This window comes from Garra rufa, chromosome 19 (genome assembly GCF_049309525.1).
Source record: "Garra rufa chromosome 19, GarRuf1.0, whole genome shotgun sequence".
In the NCBI taxonomy this organism is placed as follows: domain Eukaryota; kingdom Metazoa; phylum Chordata; class Actinopteri; order Cypriniformes; family Cyprinidae; genus Garra; species Garra rufa.
The window spans coordinates 14,595,697-14,622,038 of NC_133379.1; the positions used below are offsets into that span (position 1 = coordinate 14,595,697).

At 37.9% G+C, this 26,342-nt stretch overlaps 1 protein-coding gene across 4 annotated transcripts; it reads right to left on the reverse strand.

Moving 5' to 3' along the window:
* Positions 1-269: 269 nt before the first annotated feature.
* ddx46 (DEAD (Asp-Glu-Ala-Asp) box polypeptide 46) lies at positions 270-26,325 on the reverse strand. 4 transcript variants are annotated; one of them, XM_073824340.1, is made up of 23 exons: positions 26,285-26,325; positions 24,045-24,230; positions 23,892-23,969; positions 21,741-21,822; positions 21,429-21,597; positions 20,119-20,324; positions 19,773-19,877; positions 17,677-17,842; positions 17,441-17,561; positions 17,180-17,355; positions 16,982-17,103; positions 15,905-15,983; positions 14,652-14,734; positions 12,428-12,592; positions 9,711-9,873; positions 8,615-8,808; positions 8,395-8,532; positions 7,173-7,322; positions 5,919-6,149; positions 5,547-5,765; positions 2,040-2,184; positions 803-876; positions 270-720 (listed from the first exon to the last, which is right to left on the reverse strand). In XM_073824340.1, the coding sequence occupies exons 1-23, from the start codon at positions 26,299-26,301 to the stop codon at positions 673-675; spliced, it is 3,117 nt and encodes a 1,038-aa protein (XP_073680441.1). In that variant the 5' UTR covers positions 26,302-26,325; the 3' UTR covers positions 270-672. The 4 variants fall into 4 exon arrangements, with proteins under 4 accessions (XP_073680441.1, XP_073680440.1, XP_073680439.1 ...); XM_073824339.1 differs by having other exon boundaries at positions 19,773-19,880; XM_073824338.1 differs by lacking the exon at positions 26,285-26,325 and adding an exon at positions 25,299-25,342.
* Positions 26,326-26,342: the final 17 nt, after the last annotated feature.

Genomic DNA, 26,342 nt, shown 5'->3' on the forward strand with positions numbered 1-26,342 from the left:
GGGGCGGTTTCTGCTTTGAGTGACAGGTGCCAATCATTAAACCCAACTAATTACAACGCTACATTTATACAGATACATCTTTTATACTGGTTGTTTTATTAGTTTTATATACCGGTAAATAACAAGAAATAACAAATTGCAGTAAGTGATAAGAACATTTGTGCTACAAATCTGTTTATGATTATGACAGTACTTCCAAATAATATAACAAATATCAGTTCATCAGTAACATCACGCTGTTTTATACACCGGAAGTCTCGCACATTACATTTGCATATCTGCTTTATTTTAAATTAAAGCAAAACATCTTTTGATTTAAACTGGGTGAGTCAGCAAATTGTAATTTTGGTGGACTATAGATCTAAATGCTCTTTGTAAAAAAAAAAAAACACATTTGGATACCTAAAAAAAAAAGTGTGAAAATAAGCCTGACTTGTTTTATATCAGAGCGACTGATGTTACAGATACATACAGATAGAAACCAGGAAAAAACACTTTATTTCCAAATGAAGTTGATCATCCAATTACATGGAGTTTTCTAAAATATTGACCATGATAGATGCAAACTACAAGAAACGATAGGTAAAAATGTCCAGATAAATGAACCGGCTCACATAACAAAGCATTGTGGGATTAAGAAAGAAACAGCAGTCGTCTGTCTTCCGCCGTCGGCTACAAAACCTTGTATCTGCTCTTGCTGGTGGGCTGGTATGAGTTTTGCTGAAAGGAGATAAAGAGGTGATTTAGAGCTTGATTTATAAATGATGACTGAGGAGAATCCAGGAGAAACAGATGAACTCACCAGACGGATGAGCTCCTCTTTGATCAGCCGTGTGATTTCTGCTTTGGCCTTCTGTACGGCCAGCTCATTGGCACCTGTTCATCAAACAGACATGTTTACTTACACATAAAGATCGCGTTTGTTCAAACAGTTTCCTGTGTTCATCACAGCTTATACACTGTGAACATAATTATGAGACACGTTGATATTGTGGTCATATTTTTTTTCCAAGCACATTTGACCAATTCCAAACCACATCAATCTTAATAACTACTATTAATTTTGTATTTAATCATTTATAAGTGATATATAATTGTCCATGAAGGCTGGAAGTGAAAAACTCCTTATATTCAGGTGTGCAGAATTATTAGGCACATTTTCTTTTACAGATAAAAGGAGCCAAAAAAAGGATATTTACCTCTTCCAGCACTCTTTCAAAAATATATTTTCCAGAATCTGGCAGTAAGTTCATTTTGGACCATCTCTGCAAGACAGACATTTCAGGATAGGAGATGAACTAAAACTGAAGTCCCAAAACTTACTGCCAGATTCTGGAGGATAAACTTTTGAAAGAGTGCTGTAAGAGGATGTGGTGCTGGTCCTTCAAGAGCCACTCTCAACTCATCTGTCTATAAAGCCTAGAAAAAACAGACTCCATGTATTTCACAACACTTCAGAGTGTTATTCTCATTAAGTGAGGGTCATTTTTTAGGATTGTTTGCCCAAGCAAAGTCTCTGAGAAGCTGTCACATTGCACTTCTGGAGACTCAAGGTAGGTTGCAGTTCTGGAAAACGCTGGCGCTGGAGACTAAATGGTTTCATATCTAATTCTTAATATTAATTCTTACTTTTTTGCAATTAACATGCAGCATTTCTCCTCCACCTGTTTTTTCTGACAGTGTGTTTTTCTGTCCGGTGCTCATGCCTTAACTTTGCAAATTCCAGTATTGCATTAGTATTGCATCCTTCTCATGAGCATTTAATAGTTTTTGACTTCTCAGTCTGAGCTAAATCTCTTTTTTTGGCTCATTTTATCTGTAAAAGAAAATGTGCCTAATAATTCTGCACACCTGAATATAAGGGGTTCTTCACTTCCAGCCTTCATGGACAATTATATATCACTTATAAATACAAAATGAATAGTAGTTATTAAGATTGATGTGGTTTGGAATTGGTCAAATGTGCTTGGAAAAAATACGACCACAATATCAACGTGTCTCATAATTCTGCACACAGTGTGTAAGATGAGCAGACGTACTCTCGATGGCCAGGTAGATCTTGCGCTCTCCTTCTTTGGGCTCTTTGCCCGGTGGGAAGTATGTTCCTCGTATAGTGATGGCCGCCTCTGAATACTCGCCGATGCGCTGAAGAGCCTCTTTAGACGTCACCTTCCATCTCGCCGTCTGCAAAAACACACAGTCAACTGTCAATTTCATTGATAAATGTGAATGTTTAGCCTGTTAATAAACCGTCACTGCATGAAACACGTGAAAGTTTATCGTTTCTGAGCAATCATGACTTTTCATTTGATAGGAATTTAATTTTCTACTCATGCCTATATGTGACCCTGGACCACAAAACCAGTCATAAGGTTTTTATACATCATCTGAAAGTTGATTAAATAAGCTTTGCATTGACGTACAGGTTGTTAGGATAGAAAATCTGGAATCTGAGGGTGCAAAAATATCGAAATATTGATCAAATCACCTTTAAAGTTGTCCAAATTAAAAACATTACTAATCAAAAAAAAAGGTTTTGGGATGGTAAGAATTTGTAATGTTTTTAAGCTTCTTCTGCTCACCAAGGCTGCATTCTTTTGTTTAAAAATACAGTAAAATCTGTAAAATGGTGAAATATTATTATACTTCAAAATAGCTGTTCACTATGTGAATATTTGTTCAAATGTAATTTATTTTTGTGACGCAAAGCTGAATTTTCAGCATCATAACTGCAGTCTTCAGTGTCACATGATCCTTCAGAAATCATTCTAATATACTGATTTACTGCTCAACAAACATTTATGATTATTATTAGTGTTGGAAACAGTTGTGCTGCCCAATATTTTTTTTTTAGGATTCTTTGATGAATAGAAAAATTTATTTGAAATAGAAATATTTTGTAACATCATAGCATTTGAACCAACGTCTTCATATCACTTACTGACCCTAAAAACTAAACTGGAGAGGAAACTATCATACGTTTACATTTGTGACCCTGAACCACAAAACCAGTCATAAGGATTTTTGAAATAAGAGTCAAACATCATCTGAAAGCTGTCCGTTGACGTATGGTTTGTTAGGATACGACAATATTTGGCAGAGATACAACTCTTTGAAAATCTGGAATCGGAGGGTGCTACCATATTAGAATATTGATCAAATCATCTTTAAAGTTGTTCAAATAAATATTACTAATCAAAAAAAAAAGGTTTGATATATTTACAGTAGGAGATTTACATTATATCTTCATTAAAACATTTTACATGACACATTTCTGGCCTAAAATAAATGTTGATCATTTTGACCCATACAATATATTTTTGGCAATTGCTACAAATACACCAGCGTTCCTTAAGACTGGTTCTGTGCTCCAGGGTCACATATAGGAATGATGTTGTGTAAATTAGAGTTTTAGTTGAAAATGGTGTTGCTAAACACCTTTTTAGCTAAGTAAAAATAATATTTAAATAAAATAATTCACTGGATCCAAGCAAACCCTCAATGTGAAAACTGACCAGCGATTCTGATTGCATTATGAGGGTTTGATAATATTAGGACTGCAACTAATGATTATTTTGATTTATCGATTAGTTGGTCCAATATTTTTCGATTAATTGGCTTGAATCCCAATTTTTTTATTTTATTGACAAAAATCCAATGAAAACCCAATGTCCTTCAAACAAACGTGTCAACTGACTGTTATAAAAAATAGTGCTTCATTTATTAGACCACTGGTTGTAATAAAGAGAAAAGAGTATCTTGAAGAAAAACACTATAAAGCACTTGACTATTTTTTTTTTTCCATAGATAACCGCAATAATCATAGCATTAGAAATAGCCTACTGCTGCTAAAAAGCTTGTTGCATATTGGAGGACTAACAAATACATAAAGCTAAAAAATAATTTTGGTGCTCAGCAATACTGTTAGTGTAGAGCAAACCTTACATCATCTGTTAAACTCCTCACATTTGTTTTATTAAATTTGTTAAGCACTGTATAAAGTGAACAAAGGTAAAATCTCTACATTAACAATGAAAAGAATAGCCAAATACAGATAATAAAGACGAATAAAATCAAACTCAGTGTTAACCAACAGGTGAGAGGAATGTTCTGCAGGAACGCGTTTACCGCTCAAAGTCATTTCTTCATATAAAAGGTGGTTATTTATATATCAGATAATTACATGCATGTATGTGCACTACATGTTTTCTTTTAAACCTAAGTTTAACATTCAACAATATTTCAGCACAATGAATGTTTTAATTGTCTCCCTCTCTGTGTTCCGGCTGTCTGACGCTCATTCAGTAATGATTTAAACTTAACACAGACTGTCAGGATGGACTTTTATGCAAAAATGGAAATGCTTTTGTGAATTTGTGACATTTACAGATAAGGATATGACCGTAAACTGACAGTTTTCATGCAGAGGATGCAAACGAATCTGTCAAAGCGCCTCACAGGTTGCTTTTTACGCTATTAGCTTAAAGTTTAAAATAAAGAATTCTGATGTTTTGTGCAGCTTGGATCACGTGACTCTCCTGCAGCATCTCATTCTGTTTCCTCCACTGTTTTTAGATGCATTTTGTCCATAGAAATGCGTCATTCAGTGCTGTAATTTGACATGATCCTCTGAAGTTGGAGCACTGTGAGCGAGAATCGTTGTCGATATGTTTCTAAGATCCCTGTCAAACTTTCTAATTTTCATAAGCAGATGCTCTTGGCCTGGTCCCTCATATACAAACACATCTTTTCTCCACACAAATATTACTGATGGAACAATAAGGACATTCTTTACAAGAATAAATCACTTTTTTTTGAGGACTGGTTCGATAATAACCTTCTTTTGCTTGGACAGCTCTTTAACTCACAAGGAAGGCTTTATAACTATTCAGATTTTTTACTGAAATATAATATTGCAACAAATCTGTATTTTTTTCCTTTAGTCTGTTTGTATTATGTCTTTTGTATATTTGTACTTGATTGTTTGATTGATGCACTGCCTAATACAAAAAAAAAAAAAAGAATCGTTGATTTTCATTATCGATAATAATAAATTTTATCGATTAGTTGTTGCAGCCCTAGATAATATTAACAGATATAACTTCTGATTTTATTAATGCATTTGAAAATGTTGAAATTAAGATGAACGCTTTAGAAATATTGTTTATTGTTCGTCCATTTAACTAATATTAACAGTTGGAGCCGTATTGTAAATAATAAGATCAACTCTAAGTTCATTAACAGACAAAAAAAAAAAAAAAAGGATTTTGTGCTTTAAAAAGACTAAAGACAAACTTTTTTCTTCAGGCGCATTATAAGTGAACAAAAGTAGCTGCTGACTGCACACTGAATCCAGTCCAGACTCGAAGGTCTAGCAAGAAAAATCTAGCACTGAAGAAAGCATTGTGCTGAAACGTTTGCTTGTGTCCAATCATGATGAAGAGGATCAAATACTTCATGCTAGGTTTAATTGAACTGAGTGTGTGCTCAGCGTCTTTTGTGTTCAAGTGCAACTCTTGGTGATGGTCTGGAGTGTGGTGTCTGACCTGAGGGAAGTCGTTGATCTCCAGCTCTTCCTCGTATCTCTTGACGGTCTCCGCTGCCTCCGCGGCCTGCCGCTCCTCCTCCAGTTTCTCCACCGGCGTGTAGTTGAGTTTGGCGTTGATCTTCTCCGCCTGCTGCTCCGCGATGGTCTTGGCCGAGACGGAGGGCGCGATCATCGTCCCGCCGCGCAGGATGGCGTTCGTGGCCTGCTGCATCACATCCTGAGACCAAACATCAACAAATCATATCACAGACTGCTCACTGCTCGAATACATTCATCAGATATGCCTCATTCAATCATCTACTGTGTTTTTATCAGACACTTCATGTAAGAAAATGCAATTATAACGACAGGTTGACGGATGAACTCTGACCTGAGCCTCTGCTCCGAGGTTCTTCTGCGCCTGAATCTTGAGAGCCAGTTTCTTGGCGATCTCCAGTTTCTGGATGTTTCCGGCGGACGGAGCGCTCGGGCCGCTCAGACCAGACACGGCGGTCACGGATCCGCTCCCGCCGCCCCCAGACCCTCCGCCGGCGCCTCCTGGAGCTGAGAAATCCTTCACACGCTTCTTGGAGTTGAACATGCTCTCGATCTGCTCATCGATCTGCAGCCGCAGCACAGAGATCAGGTCTTATTACACACATCACACTCCACCAACCAGAAGAGTGCAGTGTTCCTGTATCTCAGACAGTAGCTTCATGGGTTTGATTTCCAGGGAAAGCCAGAACCGATGAATGCAGTGGAAGTCGCTTTGGATAAAAGCATCCGCTAAATGCATTCAGGTAGTTTTCAATGATCATAATCAGTTACTCTACTAAATAAATGCTAAAGTGAGTATTCAATCATTAAAATCATCTGTGTATTTTTACTTGTGCCATATTTGTCAGGGTTTGCAAATAGAAAGCTGGAATAAATCTGACAAATTGATCTTGTGTTGTTTACTTAGTAATTTGAGATATATTTCACTTTTACACAAACATTAGAGGAAGTGAGTCGAGTAAACCCATCTGGACCGTCTGATAGAGATCTGAGTGTGTATTAAACTCTAGATTCACATTTGAACATGTTTTTCACATTTTATCATAAATAAATGTAAGTGGGTGAGTGCACTTTTTTTTGGAATGAGAGACAAAAATAATTTTTCATTTGGACCGTTGGACAATCAGTGAGATAATATTATGTATGTATAGTTTTTATTATTTTTTTATGCTAGTTTTAGTTTTGTTCAGTTTTGTCAAGTTCAACTAAATCAACTAAGTTTCCTAGCTAGCTCAAATAAAAAAAAAATATTTTTTTATTTTAAGTCTTTTTATTTAAACAAAAGTTTTTATTTCTTTTATCTCCAACAAATAGTTTTTTACAGTTTATAATAACCCTGGCGTACAGTTGTGATATTTACGTTTTGATCATAACTAGTCAGTGTTTTGTCTGGATGTGTCTTGATTCTAATCATGCTTCACTCATAAGATCAGTAAATACAGCAGTGTCAGATTAGTGTCATGTCTCTCCTGTGATGTAAGTGAATGAGTGTGTTGTAATGCTGCTTTATTAGAGGTTCAGACTCTTTACTGCTGTGGCTGTTTGAGCTGATGAATAAGATGAATGGCTGTGATCAGTGTGTACTCACGTCCAGAGCCGGATCTTCATCATCAGAGTCGTGCAGACCTAATGCAGCCTTCTGCAGCTTCTTCCTCTCGTTAGCCAGCGCATGTTCAGTCTCATCAAACTTAAAGCCCTTCCCAGAGAATCCACTGCTGCTCTTGATGCTCTTCCCCTCCTGCAGGAGAAACAGCACACAAAAATCATCATCATCATCATCATCATCATCATCATCATCATGTGACCCGAGCACCTCACGCCTCATTCGGACTTTTTTCCATTTCGTTATGATTTTTCTCACAATTCTTGAAAAGAAAGATGTAAACTTTCTGAGAAAATAAGGTGAGACACTGCAGGTGAATAGGTTAAAAAAATTAACTAATAGTTATCACCTTACTCACTCAGTTGATTGATTACATTGATAATTGCAAACATTTTTTGTATTACAAGTTTTCTAAAATGTTAGGTTTAAATATGCAAATGAGGCATTCTTTATTGAAATATGCACTGATTTGCAGACATTTCTAGTACAAAAATCTAAACACTGGATGAAGTCAGTTTCAAAATTCTTGTTTCATTTTTTTGACATGAGAGTCAAATGTTTTTACCGAGGAAATTTTTTTTAGATCTCATTTTGTCACTCCATAATTCAGAAAATACTTAGAACAGACATAACTATAGATTTTTGGGGAATAAAATGTATATAATCGAGCCAATTACATCTGAACAATCCCTTTGTACAAACCTTCAGGATATAGACAGGAATAAAAATGTAAAGTTTGGTGTCTGTAAGTGCTATAGTGGAGATTTACGGCTCAGTGTAGGAGAATAAACTCACTTGGAGAAAACAGCCTTTAAAAATATGTACTGTAACTGAAATCTATGGACACAAATATATACAGTGTTATAAAAGAAAGACTTAACAGTGTCTTTGGGGTGTCTTCTCTCCACTAGTCTGAAAAAGACTTTATGAAAAGCCCAAAATCTCAAACTTAACAGGTGCATGAAAAAACTGTTTTTGCCTGCAGTGTCTGCCCTTAAGTCAGAATTCTGATTTCACAAGTTTGTCTGATAATTCTTTTTTTTCTCTGAATTCTGAGTTTACATCTCACAATTCTTTTATGTTTCTGAGCAATCTGAAGGAAAAGAATCTGAGTTGTGAGATATAGTCACAATTGGACTTTTTTTTTAATCTGCGGTGGAAACATGTTAGATTGGTCTTGAAACAGACGTGAGTCTGGTGCTCTTACCGCTTTCTGCTGCTCTTTGAAGTTGGTCCAGAGCAGCTCGAGCTCCGACGGGACGGGCGATCCGGACAGCTCCAGCGCTTTGAGGATGTCTCCGGCGTAGCGCGCCTGTTCTCCAGTGATGAAGGTGTACGCGAAACCCTACGACACACACACACAACAGACAGGCGTTAGCCGCTCGTCCGCATCACATGATCAGCCTGAACCGGATGTGCTCGCTCGCCTTGTTTCCGGCTCGTCCCGTTCGTCCGGCGCGGTGCACATAGTCCTCGTAGTGGTTGGGACAGCCGTAATTGACCACCAGGATGAGCTGCTTGATGTCCAGCCCTCGCGCCGCTACAGACGTGGCCACCAGCAGCCGACACGCGCCGTTCTTGAAGTCGTTGATGATGCTGTCCCTGTCGTACTGATCGATGCCTGATCGCAACAAATGCAGATATTATAAGATTATCTGACACAATCTCTTTAAGCTCTCATGTGAAAATGAAAAAAAAAAGGAAAATGAAGGCATGTATATTCTAAGACTTCCTTAAGGGGTCATCGGATGGCCATTTTCCACAAGTTCATATGATTCTTTAGGGTCTTAATGAAAAGTCTATAATATACTTTGGTTAAAAATTCTCAATAGTAGTGTAATAAAACACCCTTTCACCTTGTCAAAATCAGCTCTGCAAAATATCTACAAATTTTATTGCATGGTCCCTTTAAATGCAAATGAGCTCTGCTGGCCCCGCCCCTCTCTGTCTGCAATGATGAGCCGTAATGTTTACTTCAGCCGCTGTGTGTGAAGCTGCATCAGGAACGATTCACACGAACACAGACGCATATGTAGATCAGGATCGGCGATTTCCTTTCAAAAACGAAAGTAATGTTATCCTCTGCGTCTTCAGCGGCTCAGATATCAGGAGTAAATGACAACTGCTGTGTTCATGATTACATCCAACAACAGAACACCTCAATCGCTCAATTAGAGTCTTCCTCTGCTCCTGAGTCACACAATGGAGATCAGAGTCGGACTGTTTCAGCTCGGTGAGGGCGGGGCTAAGGTGAGGCGCTCATGTCAATCAACTATCGTGGGAGGGGCCTCTGTCTGTGTGTCGTCACACCCACAAGAAGCTGAGAATGAGCTGATTTTAAAAAGGGGATATTACTTTTAAAGATTAAACAAATACCACTGGGTGGATTTCCACACAAGAAAATATATCTTCCTACTTTATCAACTCATGATTCATTTGATTCTTAGCATTTAAACTCCATTACTGACCAAAACAAATTTAGAAAAAAATCTGTGTTTGAAGAATGACACTAGAGGCACTGACCGCCGTGGAGGGACATGCAGGGGTACGAGGCCTTCATCAGGTCTTTGAGGAGGCCGTCGGCGTGCTCCTGCTTGTCCACGAAGATGATGACGGAGCCCTTCTCCTGATAGTGACCCAGAATCTCCAGCAGCTTCAGGAACTTCTTCTCCTCCTCGATTACAATCTGTCAGAAATCACAGCCGGAGCTTTAGACGCCTTCATATCTAGAGGATTCAGCACTTCAACTGTGCACTCGCATCAGGGTTGCCAGATTTTCACAACAAAACCTGCCCAACTGCTACTCAAAACTAGCCCAAATGTAACCAAATCGCATTCTGGGGAGTGAAATAGACATTTTTTTAAAATTAGCATTCCAGGGGCTAAATATTACGTTATTGGGGTTGTTTCAACCTGCGTACATGAAAAATAACCCACAGCAACAGAGACAGAGCAGCCCAATTCCACTATAAAACTGCAGACTTGGCAACACTGAGTAACATTAAAGTTATAAAGAGTTATAAAATATATACTACCGCTCAAAAGTCTGCAATTATGAATATTTTTAATCAGCATATTAGAATGATTTTTGAAAAATCATGAGACTGGAGTAATGATGCTGGAAATTCAGCTTTGATCACAGCAATCAATACCAGTTTAACAGCCGTTTTAATTTGTAATAATATTTCAGTTTTTACTGTACCTTTGATCACATAAATGCAGTCTTATTTAACAGAAGAGACTTCTTTCAGAAACATCAGCAAATCTTAATTACTCCTTGACTGGTAGTGAATACATATTTTTAAGAAAAGCAATCACTCTAATTGTAAAAGGCACAACATTACAGCAATTTACAGCAACATCAGGGCTCTAGACTAACTTTTTGCACTGGTTGCACTGGTGCGCCTAACTTTTTTTCTTAGGTGCACCAGCACAAAAGTTAGGTGCTCCCAAATTTTCAACACCATCACATTTAACACCGCAGTTTTACAAGTTCACTTTTTTTTAAACTTTTTTATTTTATTTATTTTTTAATCCCTGTCCACATAGGCAATATTGACTTGTAAATGGTTAACTAACAATCTGGTCAATATAAAGTTCTTTATTTGAAGCATATTTTTCCCCCCAGTACTTTACCCTACTTTGTGTAATAATGAAAAAATTTCAGTGAAAAAATAAGTCCAAAACTCTCTATTTTAACATTTTGAACAATAGGGCTCTACCATTTTTTATTTTATTTTTTTTTGAAATTCTTGTTTTAATTTTTCTCATAATCAAATGAAAGCATAAACATTTATTTATTTTTAATCAAATGAAAAATAAACATTTAAAATTTTTGGCAAACATATATATGATTTATAAATAGGAATATATAAACACCTACATTATACTGTAAAAAAAGTAATACATGACTAATATTGTTCTGTTTCATGTTTAACCGTACTTTTTTTTTTTTTGATAGGTTGCCGTGAAGTTTCTGTGTGTACTGTATGATATGATGCTTTCTCAAATGAAATGTCAAATCAAAATGCCAAAAATTAGCGGGAGCGTCACGCGTGCTTCAGTAGTCTACGCGTGTAGTTAAAAAATACACGTCTCCACCATTAATACATAGAGGCAAACGGAACATGCAGGATTCATTTTAAACGGTCTTTTTGCTTTTCAGTTTTCATAGACACTAGTCCATATCGCGATTTGAATTAAGTGACAGTCCAACTTTTGATTTATCAATCCAGAAATCAACGTATTACGTGGCATTCCGCGCCATAGTAAATTCGGTTTTTATGAATGGAGTCCGCGATCCAGTCCGTGTTTTTGCGGAGGAGGCATTGTGAACGCTTAACAATGTAGAGACATCCTGACTGCATCACATGCATTTTCAAACGTACACACACGTACAGGAATATCTGGACCACGGACAATCAGAGGGGGGGTGGGATCCGTCCTTCATCTCTGATTGGTTTAGACCACGATATGGGTCTAATGTGTGTCTGTTGTTGAGCAACAGGGAGACTTTAAGAATGACGGAGTTTCGTTTTTTTCCCCTCGAACGGCTGGTCGCACCGGTGCAACCTTTGATTTTTTTTAGTCGCACCATTGAGAAATTAGGTCGCACGTGCGACCAAATTGGTCGCACTCTAGAGCCCTGAACATTACAATTTTTTTAGAGCAATAATTCATTAACTTATAACAGAATGTTTTAAATTCCTAGCTAAAATAAAGTTTGCATTTGCATCAAGTCTTCCACACTGCAAAATATGCTTTTCTTTCTTAGACTTGTTGTCGTTTCCAGCCAAAATATCTAAAAATTCTTAAATCAAGAAGGACTTTCTAGACGAGTAAAAAATGTCTTGTTTTCAGAAAAAACAAGGTAAGTTTTTGATTAGAACAAGCTAAATAATCTGCCAATGGGGTAAGAAAAATAATCATATTTCAAACAGAAAACAAGGCTATTATTCTTACCCCATTGGCAGATTATTTGGCTTGTTTCAAGCAAAAACGCACTTAATTTTGACTTGTTTTTTTCTGAAAACAAAAAAAATAGTTTTTACTCGTCTAAAAAGTCCTTCTTGATTTAAGAATTTCTAGATATTTTGGCTGGAAACAAGACCAAAAATCTAAGTAAGAAAATAATGTTTTGCAGTGCAGCATCCTGACCCACACTGACCCATGGAGCAGTCTTAAAGTCACATACAGCGCAAACGAACAGGATCTGAAGAGGACGTCTGTGTGAAACTCACCACGTGCTGCTCGACGTCCGAACACACCACGCTCCTGCCGCCCACCTGCACCTCGATGGGTTTGGACAGGATCCTGCGTGCCAGAGCCTCCATCGAGCGGGGAAACGTGGCCGAAAACATGACAGTCTGACGGTCGGGCCTGACGTTATCCACGATGCGCATCACCTGCAACAATAGCTCAACCGTTTATGCGACTTCTGGCATTACAGGAAATGTTATTGGTTCTGATCCTCCACCAGACTATATACACAGACTACAGAAATGCTGTTCATCCGGCATTACGTCTATGAAGCAGCTCACAGGCCACTAGCCCTAACCCTATAGAGATATAGAGAATGTGATCATGACGTCAACACAAGGCACTGTGGGATTGTAGACGCGATGCTAGAGAATGAGTCAAGTTCTGCGTTTCTTTATTATATTTCTTTATATATGAGTTCTATACATATTCATAATTATGATCCTGCTTTAGGAAGATGCTTGAAAATTGCATAAATGAATACAGACAAACAAACAAGTTAGAAATCACCATCATAGCATAAAACAAATTGCCAATCTGAAGTTGAAATGCACAGCAGATACTAATTATTCTGATAAAGGAGACTTTATTTCTAAAACTGCATTAAAGAGAAATGTTTACAATAAATATTTGATAAAATACAATGGGTAAGGTCCTTGCACACCGAGTTCGAAATTCTCATCCAAAATTTATGGCTGTTAATAATAATCACTTTGGTCCAGAATATATAATTTGGATCAGGTTTGATTTTGATAGGAAAGGACAACAAATCCGGGAAAAAAAACAAAAAAAAAACAAACAAAAAAACATACAAACATTTCGGACCCAGTGTGCAATGATCTTTAAGCTTGATCCCAATTAATACTAATTTTTAACTTTATTATTTTAATAATAACTTAATTTGAATTTATTGAAGCACCCAATTTTATTTTTAATATTAAATGTATTAATATTATTTAAATAATAATAATAATAATTTTATTTGTATAGCACTTTTCATACATACATGCAACTCAAAGTGCTTCACGGGCATGAAACAAACATAAAAACATGAATTTAAGATGTGATCGAAAAGTGATTTAAATGAGCAATCTAAGCATTAAAAATAAGTCAAATAAAAACATGCAAATTGCACACACTTCACAAGCTATTATGCTCATAAGCAACTTTAAAGAGGTATGTCTTAACACGTTTCTTAAAGACATGGACACTAGTGGACTCTCTAACTTCATTTGGAAGACAGTTCCACATTTCTGGAGCACAGTGACTAAAAGAAGTCCCACCAGATCGCTTGAGATTTACTGTGTGATGTGATTTCTGATCTGTAACATTCGGTTAGGAATGTATCTTGATAAACAGTCAGAAATATTAAAAGGTGTCAGGTTATGTAATGCTTTATAGTATAAGAATCTTAAAATCAATCGTTTGGTGCACTGGTAACCAATGTAATTCCATTAAAACCGGTGTAATATGTTCTCGTTTCTTCAGTTTCATGAATACTCTAGCTGCTGCATTTTGTATCAACTGCAGCTTGACTATAGAACCTAATATAAACTATGACTATAGAACTAATATAAATATAAAAATATTAATAAACATTAGTTTTATGCTAGGTGAGTTCAATTTATAGAAGCCCGTTTCCACCACTGAAAAAAAAGAAAAGTAATTACGATGTTTTATCCCACAACTCTGATGGTTCTCACAAGTTTACAGTTTGCAATTCTGACTTTTTTCTCAGAATTGAGAGCAATAAATTGCAATTGGGAGAAAGATTTAAATAAGCAATTTTGAAAAATAAAATCAGAATTGTTTATATATAAAAAAATAATAATAATAAATAAATAAAAATAAAAAATTTTGACCCATGCAATGTATTTTTGGCTATTGCTACAAATATACCCCAGCGACTTAAGACTGGTTTTGTGGTCCAGGGTCACATATATATAAATATATATTATATATATTTTTTTTTTACTTTTTATTGAGTGGCAGAAACAGGCGAATCGATAATGCGATCAGTGATGTCTTTAGTGAATTTGTGTTTTTTTCTCTTTTGCTTGTAATCAGCATTAAACCCCAGATCTGCCTCAGTAGTGTTAAAGCAGCATCTCGTACAGCACAGGAGAGAGAGAGAGAGAGAGAGAGAGAGAGAGAGAGAGAGAGAGAGAGAGAGAGAGAGAGAGAGAGAGAGAGAGAGAGACTGACCTGCGGTTCAAAGCCCATGTCGAACATCCGGTCGGCCTCGTCCATCACCACATACGTGGCCCTGCGCAGATTGGTCACGCGACCTGAGCGACACAACATGAAACAGGTTTAGCGGAGTGAATACCGCAGACAGCAGCATGTACTAGCAGCTCAAAGCAAACAACAGGACGTGTTCAATCACTACAGCAGTGGCTGAACCGACGGAGTCCTTCACGCAGGACTGGACTAACATGCGTACCATCAGAGGCTCACGGAGAACCTGAAAAATTCATTAGAGCCACATCATACATTAACTGAGCTGAAGCCGCCTGCAGAGTGACCTACGAAGGAAACATATTAGAGATTACCTCGCATGTGTGGAAACACACGGCACATCCACTCCTGCTATACTGCGCTCACATCAGCCCTCACCGCCCTGCACTGCATTCTGGGCTTACGCTGACATTCATGCACTTCATACAGTCATCTGGAGGATCAGGTCTGTTCCAGGTTCAACCGCATCTCAGAACATTTCTACTTGCTCTGACTACTGTTTAGATTTTTGGTTCCGAAATTTTTTTCACCCAAGATTCACAGTCAAGTTACAGGAGGGTAAAAATGACTTCAGAAAGATAGCATCTTATTTTTACACAGATATTGATAGTTCTATTAGTCTATTAGGCCTTAAAAATAAAGATGCCAAAAGGAAAGTTTGTTAAGAGCCAATATCTAAAAGTGCATTAAGATATCTGTAATACTTCTGGGGTTACAGGCATGCAAACTTTGGAGAAAAACTTGAAAAGTGCCATTTCCCCAGTTTTGAATGGTCACTATTGGCACATAATGCAACACAGATTGCTAAAGTCAACAGATTTCACTAATAGAGCGACCAATGTCTGTAAAACTAAGATAATAATGCTTTCATCTTTCTGACGTCATTTTAACCCCCTGTAACTTGCCATTTTGACCTCCCTCTTCAAAATACTGGATTACTCGGGAAATATTCATCCATGATATTAAATATTTTGGCTTTCATCACTATACATGTGTATCTTTTTTTTTTTTTTTGAGCCAGGAAGTTTTTGAAATTTGGTTGATTTGACACGGATTGACCCAATAGTTTAGTTTGGTGGATTTGTTTTACTGAACCATAATATCCCTGTGACACAGACACTCTTCCTAGAGCCTGAGCTGCACTGAACCCAGAACATTCCTGCACAGAGAAGCTGATGAATGTGTGATAAACACACCTGTCGTACTCCAGACGCACTTACCGTTGTTGGCCCCTAACATGTCAATCATGCGTCCAGGTGTGCACACGATGATTTCCGCCCCGCGCTTCAGCTCCGCGATCTGCACAACAAACAATCGATTAGAACAGAGATTATGAAGTAGGGATGCACTGAAATGAATATTATTGGCCGAAGCCGAACAAAATTACACACTGAGCCGAAGGTCGATTACCGAACACGGTTTATCATGTTTTTTGCCAATTTTTTTCACTATTACATAAATGAAATAGCCAATATTTGCTTTTTACAGTTTTGTCTTGCTTTTCAAAGAAAAAAAATCTATTACAAAACAACAATTTAAAAATATTCAACACTGAACATTTGTAACATTCTAGTAGACATTCTAGCCAACCAACAAACCACAATTTAACTTCAAATGAATAAGTTAGTAACATAATATTCTTTGGCCATTTTTAAGAGCCTCTTCTTGAATCAGGCATGTGTTTCTAATGCACAAATAAATGCAGCCTTGCTGAGCAAAGGACAATGTTAGAATAAATGTATTAATAAAGCTGTTGGAATTATTGCTAGCATTATTTTTGTCTTACTTTTTTTAATTTTACAGAACAACAGTAAAATGACAATACTAACATGTTGACTTTTATTTAGTGGTAAACCCTCAAGAAGAGCTCAGTCCTAGTGTTTGCTGGCAGCAGCAGATTTGTGAATGATTGTCATCTTTGGTCTTTGAACCCTGGCTAAGGAGCTGCTGTCAGAATAAACACAATTGGTGTCTGGTGTATTAGACAACAGAACGTTCTGGAGTTGATTGACTAATGGATGATTTCAGTCATCATACAGTAACCTTTCTCTCCTCATGAAGACATGCGATGCGCTTCTAAACAGTCTCTCGCTGTCGCTGACAGTTTTAAATGCGTCCACACTGAACACATGTTTGCTCATTAGTGCCGCCTCTATTTGATCAGGTCACGGCATTGTTCGCTATCATTTATTCTGCCTTTTCTCTTATTCGACTGAACACCAAAAGAGCTTTTTTTGGTCGGATATTTTCGGTTGTGCAACATTCGGTGCATCCCTATTATGAAGCGTATCACAGACCTGTTCGCTGATGCCGGTGCCGCCGTACACACACACCACACGCAGACCCAGAGACTTGGAGAACTTCTTGCACTCTTTAGTGATCTGCAGAGCCAGCTCTCGTGTCGGAGTCATGATCACGGCTGACGGAGAGAAACACAGACGTTACACCTGCTTCTCCTGAGAGCACCAGAGTTAAGAACATGTGCTAAAACTCACAGATGGGTCCTTCGCCTTCTCCTAGCGGCCGCTGGTCTAATATGTGGCGAAACATGGGCAGCAGGAAGGCGATGGTCTTCCCGCTTCCTGTTTTGGCGATGCCGATGAGGTCTCGTCCCGACATGATGGCCGGTATGGCCTGGGCCTGGATCGGGGTCGGCTTCTCGTAGCTGTGTCTGGGACAGAGACGGAGAGGAATTACAAAAACATTCCCTTTATCACCTGAACGTCTGATGCTGACCTAAACCCGTTCATACTCACTTCTTCATCGCGTTCAGCACTTTCATGGATATCCCGCACTGCACCCACGTCTTGATGGGCTTCGGACATCCTTTGCCTTTGACGATGATTCCCTCCAGCTCCAGACGGTACTCGTTCACCTCTTAAACACCAGCAGACAGACACAGCCAAGATCAGACCAGCAGACAGACACAGTCATCCTGAGCCAACGAGCTACAGAGAACTCTGGGAATAAGATCTAAAGGGGTTTGCTGTACCTTCAGTGGTCATCCTGGCCAGCTCTGGCACTTCCACATAGAAGTTCTTGCGGAAGGATTCGTATTCGATCTTCTGATGATCCACAGGCTCCAGAACTTTCCTCTGTTTGGTCTGAAAGCCTGTGAGGGCCGTCTGCAAGTCCACTTCCTCTTCCTCTGATGAATACTACACACACAGAAACACACGTTTGTATTTGAGGCATTTAGGAACTCATGTGCACTTCTTTTTTGGTCTGTTATTAATGTCAGTCCAGTTTGAGCCACGGTCAGACTGAAACCATTAGTAATCTTTCCTGGCTAATAAAAACCTCTGGACTCTGGTTTGCCTACTTAATCCTTTAGTCAATTTAAAGTCATCAAATGAATAATGAATGATATAAATAAAATATTAATTCTTGCATTAAAAAAATGAAGCATCATTTTTAGTTTTTCTTGCATTAAGACATTTTCTCTTAATTCTCATTACTGCAAATAAAATTTCTTTAAAGGTTTTTTTTTAATGGAAATGCTATACCAACAATGAGTACATTTACATGCACGTTTTTTAACTGATTAAGCTTGATAAATGCGTTAAAGGATTACTCCACTTCCAGGATCTAAATTTTCTTATTATTTACTTACTTAAGAAAAAGAACATTTTTTGAGGAAAACATTCCATTTTTCTCCATATAGTGGACTTCAATGGTGCTCAATGGATTGAAGGTTAAAAATGCAGTTTAATTGCAGCTTCAAAGGACTCAAAACGTTCCCAGCCGAGGAATAAGAGTCTTATACAGCTAAATGTACGGTCATTTTCTTAAAAAAAAATTATAATTCATTTAATTATTTAATTAATTATTAATTATTATATTTATAAACTTTTTTCAGCCACAAATGCTGGTCTTGTCTAGCTCTGTGTATTCTGGTTTAAGACAGTTAGGGTATGCCCAAAACCTCCCATCTTATTTTCTCCTCCAACTCTAGAGTTTTTCGACAAACCTTAACTGTCTTAAATCAAAGTGCAAAGTACACATGTGCATCACAGAGCTAGACAAGATGAGCATTAGTGGTTGAAAAGTGTACAGATATTCATTTTTATACAAAAATGACAGAACGCTTGACTAGATTAGACCCTAATTCCCTTATTGCTCTCAAACTGCATTTTTAACCTTCTATCCATTGAGCACCATTGAAGTCCACTATATGGAGAAAAATCCTCAAAAAACTTAATTTCTTATCGACTGAAGAAAGAAAGACTTGAACATCTTGGATGACAAGGGGGTGAGTACAATATCAGGAAATTTTGATTCTGGAAGTGAAGTAATCCTTGAACCCATCAATCTTTAACAATTTAAGGCTGTAAACAGCTTAAGAAAACAGCTTTTTTTGCCATTTGCCTGATTTCTCTGTCATGTAAATACATTCTATCCGCTTATTGAAGTGTGCATGTGTGATATGTGAGAGGAAAGTGTGCTTACTTTAAATTTAAGTAAAGTTTAATACATGGATGATTACACTGACGTTTCTGTATGAATGTGACATGTGCATGTTCTCATGAGATCCATGTCTCTTCCACTAGCACTGCACTACACTTTAAGGGCAGACACTGCAGGCAAAAACCCTGTTGTTCATGCACCTGACAAGTTTGAGATTTTGGGGCTTTTTGGTGTTTCATACAGTGTTTTTTCAGACTAGTGGAAAGAAAAGACACTGTTAAATCTCTCTTGTCTAGCACATCTATTTGTGTCAATAGATTTCAATTACAATACAGATTTTTAAAGTCCAAGAGTTTTTTCTCCTACACTGAGCCATAAATCTCCACTTCAGCAGCACTTACACACACCACACTTTACATTTGTATTCCTGACTATATCCTGAAGGTTTTTACAGAGGGATTTGTTCATATTTAATTTGCTTGATTTTATACATTTTATTCCCCCAAAAACTGTAAAAAATCTATAATATTCTGTCTGTTCTATTTTTTTCTGAATTATGGCGAGACAAAGTGAGAGACCCAAAATTCCTTCTGTAAAAACATTTGACTCTAATATGTCAAAAAAAAATTAAACAAGAATTTTGAAACTGGCTTGATCCAGTGTTTAGATGTTTATCTGTACCTCCATGGCGTCCTGGTCGTTCTCCATCAGCTCTCCTTTCTTCTTGGTGGTGTGCACCATCTTCTTCGTCTTCATGACGGTCACCACTTTAGACACATTGCCTTTCTGCTGACATACAACTCATGTTTTCAGCTATATTACAATAATCATTGTTTATTTAGCCTCATGTCATTCTCAAGCGGAACACAGAAAGAGAAACTCTTTTGCATATAAATAAAAGTGAAAGGGCACTTGTGCTGCTGGGCTCCAAAAAGCATCATTAAAGCATCAGACAACTTGTTAGAGCCGCACCAGAAGAGAGAATCACTTTTATTCAGTTTTGAGTTTAAAACAGCACTGAAAGTACCTTGTCGTTGCCTCCTTTCATGGTGCCCATGTTGAACTTCTTAACCTCCTCTTTGACCTCCTCCATGTAGGCGTCCAGAGGATCCAGCTCCTCTCCCGTCTCCTGCTCCATCTGAGACTCCTCCTCTTCCCCGGCCGGCTTGTCTTTCTCTTCCTCCTCTTCCTCTGCATCTGGCTCTGCAGGCGCTTGAGTGTCCTCATCGTCATCTAAACACACACACACACACACACACACACACACACACGTATGTCAACTTTCATATCACATATTTCAATTTGTAAAAACAAATGCAAATAAAATGCAAATGCAATCTCTCTTCGCTTGTACATTGTCTGACTATAACACTATTGCCTGATTTTGCTCTATTTCGTCATCAAAAACAGTTTTAAACAAGCCGCTGCACATCTCCATTCAAACACAGTGGAGTTTCGTTTATGAATGAACGTTTTTAAAGGAATCTAGTGAAATGATTCAATTTCCCATTCATAAATATTCCTGAATGAATCAGCCTTTCAAATGAATCAAATGAATGATAGGATTCAGTAGTTAAATCAGTGTCTTGCCGCCACCTGCTGGCAGATCTAGTTTCATTTTTAAAAGTATCTTTTCCATTATTTAAAATGCTATATTTAAAACATTAATCTCAACACAAATTTATGAATTTGATTGCACTCATGCCACCTCTGAGCCTCATTAAACATGAAAATACACCTACAAGACACTTCCGTGCCACCTCTGTAGTACAAATTAATTTTGTTAATACTGATTTCATTTGATTGGTAACTTATTTTTATTCCACTTGTTCTTATTCTGATGTTTTAATTAGAAAATTTAAAATGCTTAAAAAAATAATAATAATTTGACATTCGAGATAACAATTTTAATAAAGTTAGAAAAATGTCATTACAAAAGTAAAAACAAAATTCCCCTGTAAATCACTTTAAGGTGTCAAATATCACCTCGTAATGGGAAGGCTATTTTTTGATTATTCATTAGAAAATTTTTTGCCCCTAAAATTTTGACTGTGATCCTAAAAAGAAAAGTAAGCGTAGAGCCCTGTAATAATTTTTTGTCTGATGTTCAAATCATAGTTTGTAATGGGATTCTGCTCGTAGATGCTTGGTTCGGTTCAAGGCTTATAGCTCTTTAATGTAGACTTAAAAATCCCTACAGGAAAAATGAATGGAAATAAGTGAAATGAGTTATTTCTCTCTCTCTAAAAAAAGCACTTTCCTAACGGTGTGATGCATTCGGGTCAGTTTTTCTAAAAGAGCGATGAGCTAAAGCGCTGCTACTGAAGGCTCTCTGACCGTCATCATCCTCCAGACTCCACTTCTTCCCCTGCTTCATCTCCTCCAGCTCCTTCTTGATTTCGCCGATGTTCTCCATGGCTTTCTTCCTCTGCTCCTCCCTCCATTTCTCCACTCGCTCCTTCCGCTTCCTCATCTCCTCCTCCAGGGTGTTCTGGTCAAAGTCCTGCTGCAGAAGCAACCGGTGCACAGGTTATTCATTCAGTCACATGACACTGAATCAATCAGGTTTACATGCGGTGAGCTCTGATCACAAAGGCTTCATAAGACCAGATCTAAAGAAAGAAGAAGTCTTGTATAAAATCCACTTACATCTTCAGCCTTCTCCTCCTCCTTCTCCTCCTTGATCTTCTTCTTGTCAACAGACGGCTCTCCATTCTCTGTCTTCTCCTTGCTGTAATTTCAGCATCGTGTTAGATCAGATCACAAGCTTTGAACTCTAAGAACCGTAATTGTCAGACAATATTAGGGGTGTAAATATTAATCGATTCGTATCGATGCATTGATTATGCAGCCGCCGATTCAATGCATCGATTCGTCCGCAAGAATATCGATTAATGTGTTTATTTTGCCGCCTGTTTGTTCACTTGTCTATTTTTAGAATCCGTTCCGACCTTTCTTTTACTGTCTATGGCTCCGACGTAAGCGTACTACCTACTCCTGAGCTGCGGGTGGCACTAACCTCACTGTCTTCTTCTTCACACGCGTTACTTTCGTTTCACAGTCCATCTATGATGTTGTTCATGTTCACACACCTCACGTTGTTGTCTGACTTTCAAGAGCGATGATTTTGAACTGATTTTGTGGAGTAGTATTCTATTTGCAGTTCATCTACTGCAGAGCATGTGTGACCATTACCTCTTAATAAGATGCAAATTGTATTTTCAAAATGTAACCAATTTTGTATGAAAGAAACTTTTTTTAAAACGGTGAATAGGCTAATTGGCCATAGTAGACCTGCACTATAAGTTTTTGTTTTTTTTTCTTATTACAATTTATCTGATTGCACTTTGTAGATGCAGTAACTTATATTTGCTGTTCTATTTGCAGTGCATTGAGCACAACTGCTTTAGTGGAACATACACATTATGTGAATAGAATACTGTTTCTGTATTCTCAATAAAAGGCAAATTATTTACTATTTTTGTTGATTTATTTGAAACTTAATAGATATCATGTAAAAATATCTAATATTGAATCGAATCGCATCGTATCACAGGGAATTCTGAAGTATCGAAAATAATCGAATCGTTGGCTTAAGAAATCGGTATCGTATCGAATCGTCTTGAAGTCTCCGATTTACACCCCTAGACAATATTTGAAAAACCAACAAAAATATTCCTAATACCTCTAACATAATAAATATGAAAAGATAACATTTGGATTTAATATATATGATTGCAGCTTACAGCTTGATTTTCATGCATTTTGTCTCATTTTGAATCATTTAAAGCCATTTTGGAAATGTGTTGAGAGACCTCCCACACTGCAAAAAAAATAGTTGTAAATAAAACTAAAAATATTGCAGTGCTAAAGGAAAAGCTCACTTCCAGAACAAAAGTTTACAGATAATGTAGTCACCCCCTTGTCATCCAGGATGTTCATGTCTTTCTTTCTTCAGTCGTAAAGAAATTGTTTTTTTTTAGGAAAATATTTCAGGATTTCTCTCCATATAGTGGACTTCTATGGTGCCCTGAGTTTGAACTTCCAAAATGCAGCTTCAAAGGACTCTAAACGATCCCAGCTGAGGAAGAAGAGTCTTTTCTAGCGAAACGATCGGTTATTTTCTAAAATAAATTATATTTACACAATTAACCACAAATACTCGTCTTGTCTAGCTCTGCATGAACTCACATCTCATTTCCTTCTACTTTGTAAACACTGGGTCAGTATTTCTGCAGCAAAGTAGGGTGAAGTTGGAGAAGAAAATAAGATGGGAGTGTTTGGACATACTCTAACTGTCTTGAACTGAAATACAAAGAGCTGATGCAGAGCTAGACAAGACCAGCATTTGAGGTTAAAAAGTGCAGAAATTGTCTTTTTTTTTTTTTTTAGAAAATATAAAATCACTTTGCTAGATAAGACACTTATTCCTCGGCTGGGATTGTTTAGAGACTTTTGAAGCTGCATTTTGGAAGTTCAAACTCGTGGGCACCATTGAAGTCCACTATGTGGAGAGAAATCCTGAAATGTTTTCCTCAAAAAATGACTGAAGAAAGAAAGACATGAACATCTTGACGAGGGGGTGAGTAAATTATCAGTACATTTTTGTTCTGGAAGTGAACTTCTCCTTTAATTGAACGCATTACTTGCCATTTCTTTGTCACTATTTGTGAATTCACTAGGGGTTTCTAAGTGAAAACCGTTTCTACACAAGATTGTTTGAGTGTAGCAGGTCTCAGAGCACACTGTAAAGAGTTGGTTGCGTGTAGATGAAGCAGGACACGTATGACCGATGCTGACCTCCTCCCTCGGCTCCTGCTCTTGCTCCTCCTGCGCTCTCTGCTGCGGGAGCGTCTCCTGTCCCGACTCCTGGAGCGCCTGTGGAGAGATGTGAGAGCGTTAGGACGCAGCGGAGCAGACGTATGCGGTGTGTGAGAGCGGTGAGAGTCTGACCTGGGTCTCTTGCGGTCTCTGGAGCGTGACCTGCGGCGCTCTCTGCTGCGTGTCCTCTCTCTCCTGCTGCGCTCGCGGATGCGGGATGCGGCTCGCTCCTCCTTCTTAGAGCGCTTGGAGTCTGGTGATCGGCTCTTAGACCTGCTGCCGGACCGGCCCCTCGAGCCGGACCGCTTCCTGTAATGCCTGCAAACACAACACACGTTTGTTCTCTCTTTATACTAGTTCTAGTCCACTCACTACTTATAAAAACAACTTCATATTACTCTGTTCAGCATTGATTTCACACTTGCATAGTGTCTATTTTTGTTCAGAATTGATTAATTTTACAGTATCAGCACTATTATATTTAGTGGGTAGTGCTAAAACCCTATTGTAATTGTTAGGATTTTTTTTTTCTGCCGTAAAACTGAACGGGCAGCACAAACCGTAAGACTTGAAACTTGGTCAGACAATAGAGCTCAATTGGAGGAGAACCTCAAAAAGAATCAACCCAATCGGACTAAAGGTGGCGCTAAAGCACAATAAAATTAAATTGTAGACATTTTTGGCCTAAGCTTGTACACCGTTTGTCGTAGACTCAAAAACTTTACATCTTCGTGTTCCTTGGGTCAGAAAAATGGACGTCAATCCAAAACCTACTTTTACGAACTAGTCCTAGGTTTTTCGCCCGATCGGAACCAAACCAGTGCAGAAATATTCTCTGGACACTGAATATCAATAATTATCAAAAACAAGTTTAACTTTTGACTCACGGTCGCAAAGGGCCACCAAAACGTTTGAAAACGGTGGGGCCACTTTTACTAAAATGGCTATAACTTTTGAATGGAATGAGATTTCTTCACCAAACTCGGCACACATGTGTATGAGCTCAATCTTTGGTCTAATAAAAAAAACTGCGGAGCTTGAACACTTGGTGGCGCTATGAGATTGAAAAACATAAACGGCTATAAATACGCAACCGTTTGTCCGATCGACTTGAAAATTGGTATGCAGACTCTTTGACCAAAGGGGCACAAGTGTCTATGAGGACATTGGCGTATCTCAAAAACATGGCTGATATTGGCCAATGAAGTTTGAGCACCTGTTAGACAAGGTTAACGGAGGTCGATCGGAACGAAACTCGGTGGGCATGTTCGACTCATGGCCCTAAAGGTCTGAGAATTTTGAAAGAAATCGGCCACTAGTTGGCGCTCACGAGTTATATGACTCTGTAATAACGTGGTGTTTCACACATCCACACAATATACATACCATTTGATAGATCTCCTCATGCCGAGAAACTTTGCTTCAAGAACCATTGCTGTCAATCAAATCGTTCATGAATTATTCTCAATTATGTGAAAAATCCACTTTTGCAAACAAGTCCTAGGTTTTTCGCTCAATCTCGATCAACCCGCTGCAGTAATATTCTCTGAACTCTCTAGATCAATAATTATCAAAAAAAAAAATGTAATTTAGTCCTTTGGTTGGCTATAAAGGGGTCATTTTAAAAAGGGGGTGTGGCCACATATACCCAAAAGCCTATAGAACCTAAACAAAACTCAAAACTTTACAAAAATTGGTGACAACATGTACCAGATGACTCTTAACAAGCATGCAAAGATTCATGAAGATCGGACATATGTGGCGCTATAACAGTTAAAAAGGCTTCAAAACCTATTTTAAATGGCCACAAATTGCAAAAAAGGAAAAATGCTCATATATTCACTCAAATACTAGATCTTCATAAGATATGTCATTTATTTCATGTTGGCCTAACAGCATAAAAGCCAAAAAGGCCTTAAATGCTCGAACCCCGGGAAAAGCTGCTTGCAGTTATATTCCTATTTATATCCGTAAAGCTGCTTAGAGCTGTTCATATACAGCACTATAGAAATAAATGCGACTGAGCACAATATTATGTCTCTCCATACACTGTTTACATTCATTAACAGGCAGTTTGTGTATTCACAGATGGTGTTTTATACACATAAACATACAAACACGCCATTAACCTGGTGAATATGTTATCAATAAAGCCAGTTAGTAGTTAATGTTAGATGTGGGTTAGTTAGCTAGTTAGTTAGTTTGTCGTGAATCTCAATCTGACACAAACACGAGTTACGTCACTGTTTAAGAGCGTGTTTCACTCGCAGCGCTGTGGTTTAATAACACCTTCAGAAGAAATGTGTGTAATGTTCACTAAACATCTTAGAAAACATTTAAAAGTGAAACTGAATAAACATGGAAATATTTACCGTGACTCGCGTCCCATGTTCGTCGCAGTTACGCTCACACATCCGGCGCCGCGATGAT